The following is a 15,647-nucleotide window of genomic DNA, read 5'->3' as shown; positions in this document are numbered from 1 at the left end:
ATCTCCAGTTTCTTAATTGTGCAATGAGTGCTTGTCCTTTTTTTTACCACTTAGCTTTAGCCTTTTTAAACAACAAGCAGTAAAACTTTTGGTCACAGATTTGTAAATGTGTACACACACACACACACACTCATTCACATAGACACACATGTATAGCATATGCGTCTCTCCCCTGTCTTTGAAAGAACCGGGTGTTTACAACAAACACAGCTGGACACGGAGAATACAATGTGCTGGGCAAACACACGTTCCTGTTAATGTAAATACGTTCTTTGGTGTTTCCTGCCAAACCCACTTGGTTATGAGAAGCAAGGAAGCCGCTTTCTTGCACATAACACCCCACAGGTTCTGAAAACAAACACCCTTAGCAACTGGATGTGGAAGCAAGCAGGGAGAGGAACAAAAGCCACTGGGCCCCATCTCCTGAGGGGCTTGCTTTCTCAGACTCTGACATTTTAAAAGTAACAAGAGAAGGTCGTGCTGGGCACTAATTGTTTCTCAGGCAACTATTGTAGCCATCTTTACCTAGTGTCTGCAAATCTTGTCTCATGGGATTCGCCAGTCTTTCAATTAACACGGACACTCATTATGAATTTATACTTCGCCAAACCCCCAATTCTGACCCATTCTTTACTCACTGCTCCACCTCCTCACTCCAACCCCAAGATCTGACTGAGGGTCTACGGAGCGCACCATGCTGCCCACTAACCAACCAGCTTTCTGGTAAATCTCAGTTGAACTAACCCTTGGTTCACACACATCTTCCACTCCTCCTTACACCAGTGTCTGCTGAGAGCCAAGGACGTTTCCAAGAGACAAGGGATGCCAAGTTAGGCCACACAAACAGACATTCCTGGCAGCTGGAAATCAGCCTGGGAGCAGCCAGGGTGACTTAGAGGTGTTCCGGGAAGGAAGATTCTCTCCTAATGTTCCAGGTCAGACAGTGACCTGTTCTAAGCCTTTGTCCTCAGGGGAAGCCAAGACCCTTCAAGCAGAAACAGATGTTCCCGGGCCCAGCCTGCGGGAGACTCGGAGAGCCACAGCCAGCCAGAGAGGAACGAGCCAACAACTTGCCGGCTCCTGGCAGGGTTGAGTTTTCAGTGGCTACAGGTTGCCTGAGAGCAGGCTCCCAGCTCGAGCTCTCAGAAGGGAGACCTGGGGTGGGGTGGGGATGGGAGGTGGACAAGAGGGAGGGAGAAAGGGAGTTAGGAGAGGTCAAGGACGCCCCAGGTGGGGTAGGGGAGATATCCGAGGGCGCACCTCCCCTCAGTGACCCGCACAGACCTTGGCGCCGCAACCTGCGCTTCTTGAGGCCGAAGATGCGCACTTTGGAGAAGATATCCACCAGGTTGCCGTTGCAGAGCCCGCGGCTCTTGCTGGGGCTGCTCCGCCTCCTGCTGGCAGACGGCCGGTCCCAGTGCTGCTCTCGCGCCTGCCGCTTCTGGCGGATCAAGCCGCTGGCGATAGCCGCGGCCATGGTGGCCCAGGGAATGAGCCCAGCAAAGGAAAGGGTCAGAGAGAAGAGGAGCTGGGGGCACGGGAGAGGGAAGGGGCGGAGCAGAGCGCAGCTCACCCTCGGGGAAGCAGCAGGGGAAAGGACCGAGGGGCTGGGGAGAGGGGTAGGGACGCTCAGTCCCGACTAGGACCCATCGCCCTCTCGGCGGAGCGCGGAGCCAGGCGCGCAGATGCGCCCGGGGCGCAGCGGGCGAGTCCGGGGAGCCCGAGGTCGTGTCCGCCGCCGCCCGGCCGCGCCGGCAGCCGGGAGTGGGGCCGCCGCTGCAGCCGCCGCCGGTCACCACGCGCCGCTGGAGCCCTCTCGGGGGCCGCCACTGCCACTCGCGCTGCCTTTTTGTCCTGCCAGTCTTCTGGGAGGGAGAGGTAGAGCCGGCCGCCTTCTTCTTGGGCACCAGATGGAGGGGAGGTCCTGACAGTGTCTCCGCGCGTCGGTCGGTCCTGAGAGCACTGGGCGAGACTCAGCGCCGGGCTCCAGCTGCCCACCGGCCGGTTTCGCCGCCGCCGCCGCCGCCGCCGCCGCCTGCTCTTGGCTTGTGCCGGTGATTGTCAAGTGCTTTGGAAATCAGCATCTGGAGAGAGCAATCTTCTCTCTGGAGATCTCTAATCAAAGTGCTCAGTTCTTACCCCACTACATTCCCTCACCTAGTCTCCCTCCTAGGTCTAGTCTTCAGAAACAAAACAAAAAATGCATATATAATACTGATTTCAAAATTAAAAAAAAGAAAGAAAGCTAAGATAGATTGCAGGCGGATGTACAAAGAGGCTGGGCCAAAGGAGCTGGAATTGAAGGAATATCGGTGCGCTTTTTCTCAGAGAAAACTCGCTGATTTCCGTCGCTTCTGCGCTTTAGCTGGGCTTCTCAATCTTAACGTGGCTCCTGGTCCACGGAAACTCAGCTGCGGTAGGAGGGCGAGGTGGTTTCCGCCCTTTCAGCTAAGCCCTTCAGCACGAAGCACCCCCAAACCTGGAAGGAGGAGGGGGTGGGAGGGAATCTGGGAGGGAGGAGAGTGTATCCTGAGAGGGTGGTGCCTCCACTCTTCACCTAGTCCACCCAAACTTGCTGGACTCTTCCTATTGCTGCCAGGAAGGGTAGGCTGGTCATTTTGGAATGATGACACGGAACAAGAAGGGGGGAAGGAGAGAAGATGTGAGAGGGTGGTACGAGAAAAACCCCTTCCCAACTCAGCTCTCTAGCAGTTAGAGGAGACGGCAGCTGCTGTAGCTGTTACCAAACAGCAGCTGGGTAGGATACAAAGCCCAGGAGAATATTGAGGAAATGGTTGCAGAAATATTAAAGGGTGTGACAATATTCTAGTGACAGTAAAGAGAAACCAAACTCAGGGACGCTCCAAATTAAGCTCCGTCTTTTTAGTGTCCCTGGGTCTTTTAATTTCTTTTGTAGAGAAATCCTGTCAGGGAGCGAAGTAATATGAACTGGGTCTGAAATTCGAATACAACAGCCAGTGTCCCTTCTCCTTGATTCCCTGGCTGTGTCCCATCAGTGTTCTGTCTTGGATAACTGAAAATATGAAGGCTCGGGAGGAAGAGAGGAAGTGGAGGGTGCCTGGAAAAAGGGAGGTTGGGAGAGAAACACTTCATGCTTGGATGAATACAGATCGGTGGTTTCTAGGATACACCCCGAGTGACAGAACCCAGTGCAGCTCTTGTTGGTGGCTTCTTACTTTTTCCCCTTCCCTTTATACTGTTTTGGTTATCATCACGAGAAGGTTAAAAAAAAAAAAAAAAAGAAAGAAAGAAAAAACTAGACTTCTTGCAATCTAGTGTGAAGGACAGGGAAATGAAGACTCATTTGGTAATCGAGAAACTTGTAAAAATCAGTTCTCTGGCGACTGCTATACAGCTGGAAAGAGGAGAAGCACACCACCTACATAGCAGCTTTGGGAGCAGTTCTGAACCAACCCATACTTTCTCTTGGTCTCAGGAAGAGGCAGTAAAGTACTACAGAGAATCACAACCAGGCAAGTGGGAGAAGCAAGGCCAGTGGCTTCTTACAGGGAGACTAGATGCCTTCTAATCTACAGAATTTATCCACAACCTCTCCATGTGAGCAATTACTGCTCTGTTGCTATTCATTGTATCTACTCCATATGTATTAACGTCTTCTTTTGTTCTAAAGTGAGCGTGTGTGTAGATTTGGGTACAGTGAAGATATCATTGGCCTTAGGTTTATGTATAACATACTTAATACTAAATAGTATGCTCTGTAAGTTTACTTGCCCTACCTTGTTTTTACATCTACAAAATAGCTTACTTATTAAAAGAATTATGCAAGTGGGTTTTGCCAGAAATTTGTAATCCCTAATCACCCATGAGACAATAAAAGTAAGGGAAACATGCATGTTAATTTTTTTCTCCACCTTTATTTTCTGTTTTGTATGTCTTTGTTCTTCCATTTTTACTGAGTGTGTATTTATGCTGTATTGCTATGTCCCTGTTTATTAAGAAGAAGCCATCTACAGAGAGGTGGACATATCTATAAAATGGCAACTAAAGTGTGTCTGACTTTTTAATTCACTGAAATAAGTCCTGTTTAATATAAAGAGTTGCTACTCCTGGCTCCCAATCATTGAAGACAGGCCATGTGAATATTTCAGAAGTTCTGGATTGGAATTTTTGAATGACTTTAACATTAAAGCAGATTTACTTAAAGGTTTTGTAGTGAGTTTTTGAAAGAAGCAAAGTCTTAAGCATAATGATGTATTATATCTAGTGCAATTCTCCCAACCAACATAACCTCCTTTGCTTTTAAACGTTTGTTATTCTTTTTTGTTGCCGTTGTTGCTCTTGTTGTTTTATGTTTAAGCCTTATGTCAACTATATTAATTTGAAAAGAGTGAGATCGCGCTACTTGTTACTATAGCTGTATTAATTATTTTCATCCCAGGTATTTTCTTATAATGCAGTCTTTTCCCCAATTCCTTGCATAATTAGAGAAGTTGGTTTTTGGCTCCCTCAAACCACTCTGTTCATCTTTCCGCCACCTCCTGACGAAGCTGTTTCAGCACCGTGGACAGGGATCCCGCCCCAGCCGTAGCTCCAAGCGGTAGCAAGTTCCTTTGAATAGGAGGCGCGCTGGCTATGAGGGTCTCTGATAGTCTTCTTCCGTTTTCCACCTTCCCCCTTCCCCTCCCCCGTCCCAAGATTGAAAGGAAATTAATCCTCACAGCTTTCACTGACATTAATAACACACCTGGAACACAAAGCCTTTCAGCTTTTTGATAACGGAGAAATACTCCCTGCTTTTCTTTCTGGATGCATTCCGACCCCTGGTGCAGCGCCTGGAACCGCACTCCTCTCAGAGTGTCTATTCAGATTGTGAATTTCACAACCCTCACGCGGTCATTTCTATCCTATGTGGCTTTCTGTTTTAAGGGAGCAGAGGGTTGAGGGCAGCATTGGGATAATCAAGGTCCTTTAGCTTAATCCCTGCTTTCCCGCCGCCTCCCCCACGCCCCCGCCCTTAGCTCCCCAAAGCGCTATTTAGTTGTTTACAGACAGAGGTAAGCGAAAGAAAACGCAAGAGGGCCATCTGCTGTTTTAAGCTGTGATAAAAGTATGTGTGAAGCTAGAGGGAAAGAAAACCTGTTCAGGCCCAGTGAACAACTCCACACGTTGTTATAACTCAGACAATAATTTCTCATTTATCAGAACCTCCTCTGAGCTCTTAATTTCACTTTTGACTGTATTATAAAAACAAAACAAAACAAAACTGAAGTACTGCCCAAGTAGCATACCTCCTGACTGAAGTGTTAAAAGTCTGACCTCTGATTTCAGACTGGTTTGGTTCATTTTTTGACTGTGTGACTTTCTCGTTGTGTGATGGTCACCAGTAAATTGCTTTAGTTCAGCTTGGCCTCAACCCATTTCCTCATCTCTAAAATTGAGATGCTAATAGAATCTCCTAATCAATTCTTGTGAGATTAAATGTAGTAAATAAATGTAAAGACCCTAATACAGCATCTGGTGCATCTTAAGTGTTCAACAAATGACAGTTATTATTATCATCACCTTCCAGGCTACTCATTCCCATTCTGTTAATTATTTTCCAATTTCCATATTTTTCGGTATAAAAAATATATTTATCTCCATGTGTATTTCCCCACCTCCTAAATGGATACACCATATAATTTAAAATAATCAAAAACTTAAAAAATATCTTAAGTTTGGTGAAAGAAATCTTGAGTTCAAGTCTCACTTTCTTATTGACTAAATTTGTGAATGTAAGCCTATTTCTCAACCATTAAATAATGATAATAAAAACATTTTCCCACCTCACAGAGATTTATGAGTGCCTATGAGAAAATACTTTTAAAACTGTTAAGTAGCATACAAACATCAGTTCATCAGAAAGTAATTAGTCCACTATTCCCCTGTGCTTGCAGGTCTACTGAACATGTTGTGTTCCCTTTGGTCTCCTACTCTTCATATACTGTTCACTCTGCCTAGAACATTTTTATTCACTATTCCCCATCCCACTCCTTTTTAATATAAAAAGTAGCTAAAACCACAACTGGAGTAAGTCAAACAGAGGCTTGACTATGTGTTTTTAAGCAATCCATTTAACCTCTCTAAGCCTGGAGAAGGACATCATGCTTGGCAGAGTACAGGGTCAGCAGAAAAGAGGAAGACGCTCAACAAGGTGGATTGACACAGTGGCTGCAACAATGAGCTCAAGCATAACAACGATTAAGGACCGGGCAGTGTTTCGTTCTGTTGTGCATAGGGTCGCTATGAGTCGGAACCGACTTGATGCACCTAACAACAACAAGCCTGTTTTGTTTTCTTAAAATTGGCACTACAATACAGTATGGTTTGTCTGATAATTAAATGAGAACATGTGTGCAAACACTAAAAACAGTGCCTAGAGCATAGTGATAATTTAATGAATAGTAACTATTGATACTTACTTAACTCTTCATGACTTGGGCTTTTATTCAATAATCATGCTTTATTGAGGGTCTAATATGTACATTACAACACATTAGAAGGTAAGCCAACAGGTTTTTAAACAAAAAAGTAGAAATAAGGAGAGTCCATCGTGGAGCTTATAGTTTAGGTATCAGCCTAGATACCTTCTCTGGGAAAACTTCTTACAAATAAGTTTTCTTCCCCAAATAATGCTGAATCCAGAGCTCCTTCTAAATGCTTCTGTAATGCCTATACCAATTCTTAGTATTTGTTAAGTAAATAAAACGCTAGATTTAAAGTTCTATGAAGATGTCTAAAAGGCGTCTGATATTTAACATGTCCAAAACTGAACTCTTGTTTTCCCTTTCCAATCCTGTCCTTAGAAATCTTCCCAATCTCTGGAATGACAGCCCCCATTCTTTTGATTCCTCAGACCAAACACTTTGGTATGCTATTTAATCTCATCTAAGTCCTGTATAGAATTCCTCAACAAAATCCATTCACTCTATCTTCAAAATATATCCAGAATATGATCACGTCTCACCATCTTCACTGCTACCTCCATTATCCAAGCCATCGTTATCTTTTTACTGGACAACTGTAAGACCAACCTAACTGGTCTTTTAGAATCCACCCTTGCTCTTATCATTCTCAACACTGTAGCCAAAATATTGTAGGTACAAGCCAGATTATAGCGCACCCCTGCTCAAAACCTGCACCTCAATTTAAAAACCCCATTGCCGTCGAGGCGATTTCGACTCATAGTGACCCTATAGCACAGAGTAGAACTGCCCTACAGGGTTTCCAAGGAGCACCTGGTGGATTCAAACTGCCAACCTTTTGGTTAGCAGCCATAGTTCTTAGTCACTACGCACCAGGGTTTCCACACCTCAATAGAAAGCTACAGTCCTCAGAGTGACCTGAGAAGCCCCACGTGATTTGTGACCCACCTCTGCCGTCATTCGTTCTGACATCAGCGGCTTCTCTTCTGCACTCACTTCACGTGCTATTTCTCAAACCAGCTGACTTGCTCCTACAACAGGACTCTGACTCCCCCACCCTCTTCAAATCTCTGTTCACATATTACCTTCTCAGTTGAGGCCTTCTCTTACAAATTGATTTAAAGTTGAAACTGCCAAGCACAGTCATTCCCTTTTCCCTCTCCTGCTTTTTAGTTCTGCATAGCACTTACAACTTTTAAAAATTCTATCTTTTTCTTTATTTATTTGGGCTGTCTCCCAAGCCAACGAAGGTACAGATTTTGTCTCTTTTGTTTATGGTTACATTTCCAGTGTTTAGAATTGTGCCAAGCACAAAGCAGGCATTCAATAAGTGATTTTGAATGAAAGAATTAAGAAGTTTGGTATACAGAGAGAGAGACAGATAGATAATACCAAGTAAGAAGAGTAGAAAATCTTACTTAGCTCAGTCTGTCACGGGTGAATTCACTCCACGCCATGATGCTTGATCACTTGAAGCACCAAGATGTCTAAAAGTTTCTCTGTTTAGATTACACAAAATCTCAACCCCATAAATAAGATATATAGACAGTGCTTTCGCCTTTGCTTGATGGCTTAGGTTCAGCATAACATGACACCTAGGTTGAGTTCTGTATTTCAGCAGCGATGCCCTCAGGGCTTACTGAAAGGTGTGAGACTGATTCTTCTTGAACTGGAGAGGACTATATTACTGATCTTTGTCAGTTTCCCTGTTTTCTTCCTGGCTGTTAGACTACCAATCGAGAATACGTACATTTTCAAAATTTCTACATCTAATTCATCACAGAAGTGGAAGCCAGATAAACGTATTTGTTAGAATTACCTATAAATATCAAAGTGAATGAATTCAAAGTGAGGAGAGTATATAAGCATCAAACAGCCTTATTGCTATTGATTTCATTATTAAAGAAGATTTTTCTTTTCTTGCCTGCTGAGTTTTTATTATGTTCTAGATTATTTTGTTGCGTAGATTGTTTGAGTTCCAAAAAGTAAGATTTTTCATGGTTTTCTAATAAAAAGTACATGACTTTTTTCAGGTATACTTCAAACCAAAAAAGAAGTCAAAGAACATATTTTGTACATTGATGCCATTATTAAATGCTTTAACCTCTTATTTACTACACAAGAACAATCGTCCTATTTTTCTTTCATTTCTTCCATTGTCACAGGCACAATTTCAACTTTCCCTAATTAATAGAATCTAAGAAAATATTGATTGCACCATTATTGTTGATACCATAAAGAAAGGAAGAAAAAAAACTTGTCTATTAAACTATGGCATGCCATAGATGAGAAGATACATACCAATTTCAAAAATGTTTACACCGTATATAAAAAGAATGTGCACCTCAGAATAAATGAAACATGGCAAATATGGCGTAGTGACAGTATATGCACCTATAAATGGCAGTTGTGCCCTTGTTACCCTTGTTAACTCTCTTGTCCCCCATATTGTGCTCAGATAGCACACATTCTTTTGGTAAAAGAAGATTTTGAATGCTTCAGAACATATACATCCTGAAATGTCTTTTTTTTTTTTTTTTTTTAATTCCTCTATTTCCTAGGGGCTCTGAATTGGAGGGGTGAATGGGGTAGAAATAAATTGTTCCCCAAAATCTCCTGTTTACTTAATCAGTCATCTCCATAAAGGGAATAACTCACTCCATTTTGTCACGTTTTCCTTTGTGAATAAAACACTTTGAAGCATTTTAAACGTCTTTTAAATTAAGGCTAAAACGTGAGGGTCTCTTAAAAGCACAGTCTGTAGAAGAAAAATTAATAAATTAGACTTCATGACATTTAAAAATGTCTGCTCTGCAAAAGACATTGTTAGGAGAATAAAAAGATAAGCCATAGCCTGGAATAAAATATTTTCAAAACACATTTCTGGTAAAGGACTTGTATCCAAGTTATGTAAAGAACTCTTAAAACTCAACAATAAGAAGACAGCCCAACTTTTAAAATATACATCTTACCAAAGAAGATATATAGATGGAAAATAAGCATATGAATTGCAAATGAAGATAACAATGATATAGCACTACACATCTATTAGAATAGATGCATAAATCCAAAATACTGACAGCACAAAACGTTGGCAAGGATGTGAAGCAGCAGAACTCTTATTCATTGCTGTTGGGAATACAAAATGGCATAGCCACTTTGGAAGACAGTCTGGCAGTTTCTTACAAAGCTAAACATAGGTTTATCATAAGATTTAGCAATCATGCTTCTAGGTATTTACCCAAATTAGTTGAACCCATATGTCCACATAAAAACCTACCCACAAATGTTTATAGTATTTTTCTTCATAATTGGCAAAAACTGGAAGCAGCCAAAATGTCCTTCAGTAGGTGAACGGATAAACAAACTGTGGTACATCCATACAATGGAATATTATTCAGTGATAAAAAGAAATGAGCTATTAACCTACAAAAGGACATGGAGGAATCTTAGATGTATATTGCTAAGTGAAGGAAGCCAGTCTGAAAAAGCTACATACTGTATGATTAAAACTATGACATTCTGGCATAGGCAAAACTATAGAGACATTGAGAAGATCTGTGGTTGCCAGGGGTTCAAGAGGAGGGGAGGAGGATGAGTAAGTGGGCCATAGGGCATTTTTAGGGTGGTGAGACTATTCTGAAGGATGCTGTAATGGCAGACACTTGTCATGCATTTGTTATGTATTTGTCAAAACTCATAGGACTGTAAAATACAAATCATGAACTAATGTAAACTATGAACTTTGGTTAATAATAATGAGTCACTATAGGGTCACTACGAGTTGGAATCGAGTCGATGGCACTGGGTTTGGCTTTTTTTGGTTTTCTTGGTTCATCAGTGGTAAGTGGATGTGCCCTATTGACACAAGATACTGATAATAAAAAAAAACTGTGTGCGATGGGAGAGGAAGCATTTGGGAGCTCTCTGCACTTTCTACCCGATTTTTCTGTAAACCCAAAACTCCTCTGAAAATAAAACTGGAAAAAAAAATTCTGTCTAGTCCATTCCAACTCATAGCGACCCTAAGGTCAGGCTAGAATTGCCCCATAGGGTTTCCAAGGCCTTAAATCTTTACAAAAGCAGACTGCTGCTTCTTTCTTCCATGGAGCAGCTGGTGGGTCAGAGCTGCCGACCGTTTGGTTAGCAGCCAAGTGCTTAACCGCTTCACCACCAGGGGTCCTTCCTCTAAAAATAAGACATATTAAAAAATGAAGGTACAATATTATTTTTTCACAAATAGATTATTATAAACTAATTTGGAATAAACTAAAGCCATTGCTCTAGAGTTAATTCCAACTCATAGCAACCCTATAGCACAGAGGAGAACTGCCTTGTAGGGTTTCCAAGAAGCGGCTTGTGGATTTGGACTGCCAAACTTTTTGGTTTATCAGCCAAGCCCTTAAGCACTATGCTGCCAGACCTCCTGGAATGAACTGCTATTGTTGTTCTTAGGTGCCCTTATAGCCACCCTATGCACAACAGAACGAAACACTGCCCAGTCCTGCGCCATCTTTATAATTGTTGTTGTGCCTGAGCTCATTGTTGCAGCCACTGTGTCAATCCACCTCTTTGGGGGTCTTCCTCTTTTCTGCTGACCCTGTACTTTGCCAAGCATGATGTCTTTCTCCAGGGAATGATCCCTCTTGACAACATGTTCCAAGTATGTAAGACGCAGTCTTGCCATCCTTGTTTCTAAGGAGCATTCTGGTTGTACTCCTTCCAAGACAGATTTGTTTGTTCTTTTGGCAGTCCATGGTGTATTCAATATTCTTCGCCAACACCACAATTCAAAGGCATCCATTCTTCTTCGGTCTTCCTTATTCATTGTCCAGCTTTCACATGCATATGATGTATTTGAAAATACTATGGCTTGGGTCAGGCACATCTTAGTCTTCAAGGTGACATCTTTGTTTTTCAACACTTTGAAGAGGTCCTTTGCAGCAGATTTACCCAATGCAATGCATCATCTGATTTCCTGACTGCTGCTTCCATGGCTGTTGATTGTGAATCCAAGCAAAATGAAATCCTTGACAACTTCAATCTTTTCTCCATTTATCATGATATTGCTCATTGTTCTAGTTGTGAGGATTTTTGTTTTCTTTATGTTGAGGAGTAATCCCAACTGAAGGCTGTGGCCTCTGATCTTCATTAGTAAGTGCTTCAAGTCCTCTTCACTTTCAGCAAGCAAGACTGTCATCTGGATAATGCAGGTTGTTAATGAGTCTTCCTCCAATCCTGATGCCCCGTTCTTCTTCATATAGTCCCGCTTCTGGGGTTATTTGCTCACCATACAGATTGAATAGGTATGGTGAAAGGACACAACCCTGACACACACCTTTTCTGACTTTAAATCAATCAGTATCCCCTTTTTCTGTCCAAACGACTGCCTCTTGATCTATGTATGGGTTCCTCATGAGCACCATTAAGTGTTCTGGAATTCTCATTCTTTGCAATGTTATCCATAATTTGTTATGATCCACACAGTCGAATGCCTTTGCATTGTTAATAAAACACAGGTAAACATCCTTCTGGTATTTTCCGCTTTCAGCCAGGATCCATCTGACATCAGCAATGATATCTCTGGTTCCACGTCCTCTTCTGAAACCGGCCTGATTTTCTGGCAGTTCCCTGTCGATATACTGCAGCAGCTGCTTTTGAATGATCTTCAGCAAAATTTTGCTTGTGTGTGGTATTAATGATATTGTTCTATAATTTCCACATTCATTTGGATCACCCTTCTGGGGAATAGGCATAAATATGGATCTCTTCCAGTCAGTTGGCCAGGAAGCTGTCTTCCATATTTCTGGGCATAGACGAGTGAGCACCTCCAGCGCTGCATTTGTTTGTTGAAACATCTCAGTTGATATTCCATCAAATCTTGGAGCCTTGTTTTTCACCAGTGCCTTGACAGCAGCTTGGGCTTCTTCCTTCAGTACCATCGGTTCCGGATCATATGCTACCTCTTGAGATGGTTGCAACTAATTCTTTTTGGTATATTAAAAAAAAAAAAAAGATTCTGTGTATTCCTTCTACTTCTTTTGATGCTTCCCATGTCACTTAATATTTCCGCCATAGAACTCTTCACTACTGCAACTCGAGGCTTGAATTTTTTCTTCAGTTCTTTCAGCTTGAGAAACGCTGAGTGTGTTCTTCCCCTTTGGTTTTCTGTCTCCAGCTCTTTGCACATGTCATTATAATAGTTTACTTTGTCTTTTAGAGCTGCCCTTTGAAATCTTCCTTTCAGTTCTTTTATTTCATCATTTCTTCCTTTTGCTTAGCTGCTCGACATTCGAGAGCAAGCTTCAGAGTCTCCTATGACATCCGTCTTGGTCTCTTCTTTCTTTCCTGTCTTTTCAATGACCTCTTGCTTTCTTCATGAATGATGTCCCTGATGTCGTTCCACAACTCATGTGGTCTTCAGTCATTAGTCAAGTCTATTCTTGAGATGGTCTCCAAATTCAGGTGGGATATACTCAAGGTCATATTTTGGCTCTTGTGGACTTGCTGTGATTTTCTTCAGTTTCCACTTGAACTTGCATATGAGCAATTGATGGTCTGTTCCACAGTTGGCCCCTGGACTTGCTCTGACTGATAATATTGAGCTTTTCCATCATCTCTTTCCACAGATGTAGTTAATTTAATTCCTGTGTATTCCATTTGGTGAGGCCCATGCGTATAGTCACCGTTTATGTTGGTGAAAGAAGGTATTTTCAACGAAGAAGTTGTTGGTCTTGCAAAATTCTATCATTTGATCTCCAGCATTGTTTCTAACACCAAGGCCCTGTTTTCCAACTACTGATCCTTCTTCATTGTTTCTAACTTTCACATTCCAATCACCAGTAATTATCAATGTCTCCTGATTTCATGTTCGATCAGTTTCAGACTGCAGCAGCTGATAAAAATCTTCAGTTTCTTCATCTTTGGCCTTAGTGGTTGGTGCATAAATTTGAATAGTAGTCATATTGACTGGCCTTCCTTGTAGGCATATGGATATTATCATATCACTGATAGTATTGTACTTCATGATAGATCTTGAAACATTCTTTTTGACGGTGAATGCAACACCATTCCTCCACAAGTTGCCATTCCCAGCATAGCAGGCTATATGATTGTCTGACTCAAAATGGCCAACACCAGTCCATTTCAGCTCACTAATGCCTAGGATATCAATGTTTATGCTCTCCATTTCATTTTTGACAGTTTCCAATTTTCTTAGATTTGTACTTCGTACATCCCAGGTTCCGATCATTAATGGATGTTTGCAGCCGTTTCTTCTAATTTTGAGTCATGCCACATCAGCAAATGAAGGTCCCCAAAGCTTTACTCCATCCACATCATTAAGGTCAACTCTACTTTGAGGAGGCAGCTCTTCCCCAGTCATCTTTTGAGTGCCTTCCAAACTGGGGGCTCATCTTCCAGCACTATATCAGACAATGTTCCACTGCTATTCATAAGGTTTTCACTGGCTACTGCTTTTCAGAAGTAGACTGCCGGGTCCTTCTTCTTAGTCTGTCTTAGTCTGGAAGTGCAGCTGCCACCTGTCTTCCATGGGAGACCCTGCTGGTATCTGAATACTGGTGGCGTAGCTTCCAGCATCACAGCAACACACAAGCCCCCACAGTACGACAAACTGACAGACACTAGGTAGGGTTAAAAAGAATATATTAGGGCTTATGTTTTTATCCACTCTTCTATCCACGTCTTATTTGAATACGTACAAGATACTTTGGGGAATCCAGCAAATATTGAAATCTTTTTTTAACTGTTTGGAAGCATATCAAAAGATAATGTTAATATGCCCTTGGGACAAATTTTCAACAAGTTAGTTAAGATTGAATGCCTAGCCACTCATTGCAGTTCAAGTTCAAAACCATACTTTATTTTTCCTGAGTTAGTATTATTGACCTTTACTCTAGATTCAACAGATAATCTAAATGAATGCTAAAGTATTTTAAATTAGGTTTTCAAAAAGCAAGTGATTGCTTTACTGTTATAACACTCTTTGTCGGTTAATAAGATATATTTATTGCTAATAGACAATAGCTTTCCATCTGTTAAAAAACCTGGAAGGAATTTTATTGTGACTTAATATTTTGAATCAATAAAGAAAAAGTGAAAACTGTTGGTAGCAAAGATTTGTGAACATTGTTCCTTATAGAAACAATACCAGATTGATACTAGTAGATGGTTTAGCTTTACAAACCCAGCATATGTATTTTTAATTTGGCTAATATGTTGGGGAAAATCCACCAGCCACTCCTTGGAAACCCTATGAGGCAGTTTTACTCTGTCCTATGGTGTCATTATGAGTCGAAATTGACTCAAGGGCAATGGGTTTGGTTTTTTGGTTTAATATGTTGGGAAAAAATATTCTAAGGGACTTCCGGCCTTCTATATGAAAGTGAATCCAAAATGTGCACAGTACTCACTTCAAAACTGAATATTTACTTATCTTTCCTTAATCTAAGCCAGTAGCTGATGACAGTAACATCAATTTTAATGATAGATCGGTGGGTTGTTCATAAAAATTATTGAATGTAGCAATGAAAAATAAATTACTCAATTTCCAAAAAAACTTTTTTGAGAAAAAAGTGCTCATTTATAGTCTCAGTGCAATGTCTTTCCGTGCACATATGTTATAATTAAATGTATAACTAACATTTAACCAATTTCTATTCATTGACTAGAATGGCCACTTTTATAGGAAATAAATGCTCTAGATTGAGATTAGGTTCAAAGTCAGTGAATCAAGGATCATACACTTTACTTTTATGTCCTGAAAGTCTATCAGGAGCTACTATATTCTGCAGTCTTCCAAAAACCTGTTTCTCCAATTTAGTGACCACTGCCTTCTAAGCCAGGCTTTCTTCCTTACTATGGAACCAGTCTTGACCATAGAATGTAGGATTTCAGGAAGTCTAATTAAATACCCAGAAGCTGTAGGTTTTTTGCAAAGTTGATACTAATCTGCCTCTGAACTTCCAGTCTACTTCTAAAAGATGCATGTGAAAGTAGTTTTCAAAGTGCAAAACACATGTGAATGATATTTTAAACTGCTGCTGTATTCCTGAGCCTAGACCCTACTTCGTACCTAAGCACTGAAGAAGTAGATTTTTCAATCATCCCTCTGAGTCTTTCTATTAATTTTGAGTCTGTATTACTTCTCGATGGCTGTTGTGACAAATCACCATAGACTTA

General features: G+C 41.5%; 1 protein-coding gene across 3 annotated transcripts in view; it reads right to left on the bottom strand.

The window, feature by feature from the left end:
- The window catches only part of FGF14 (fibroblast growth factor 14), a 731,152-nt gene that overhangs the window by 219,611 nt on the left and 495,894 nt on the right, over window positions 1-15,647 (bottom strand). The window contains exon 1 of one of the 3 annotated variants that reach the window (XM_064275253.1): window positions 1,285-1,477. The exons of the other annotated variants lie outside the window; for them this stretch is intronic. Within the exon in view, the coding sequence (XP_064131323.1) occupies window positions 1,285-1,477 (193 nt within the window). Of the gene's footprint in view, window positions 1-1,284; window positions 1,478-15,647 lie in introns of those variants that run through there. 3 annotated transcript variants of the gene reach the window in all.

The sequence above is a fragment of the Loxodonta africana genome, chromosome 23, assembly GCF_030014295.1.
Source record: "Loxodonta africana isolate mLoxAfr1 chromosome 23, mLoxAfr1.hap2, whole genome shotgun sequence".
NCBI lineage: Eukaryota > Metazoa > Chordata > Mammalia > Proboscidea > Elephantidae > Loxodonta > Loxodonta africana.
The sequence above is the reverse complement of the archived record's forward strand: the minus strand, read 5'-3'. Positions and strand labels throughout refer to the sequence as shown.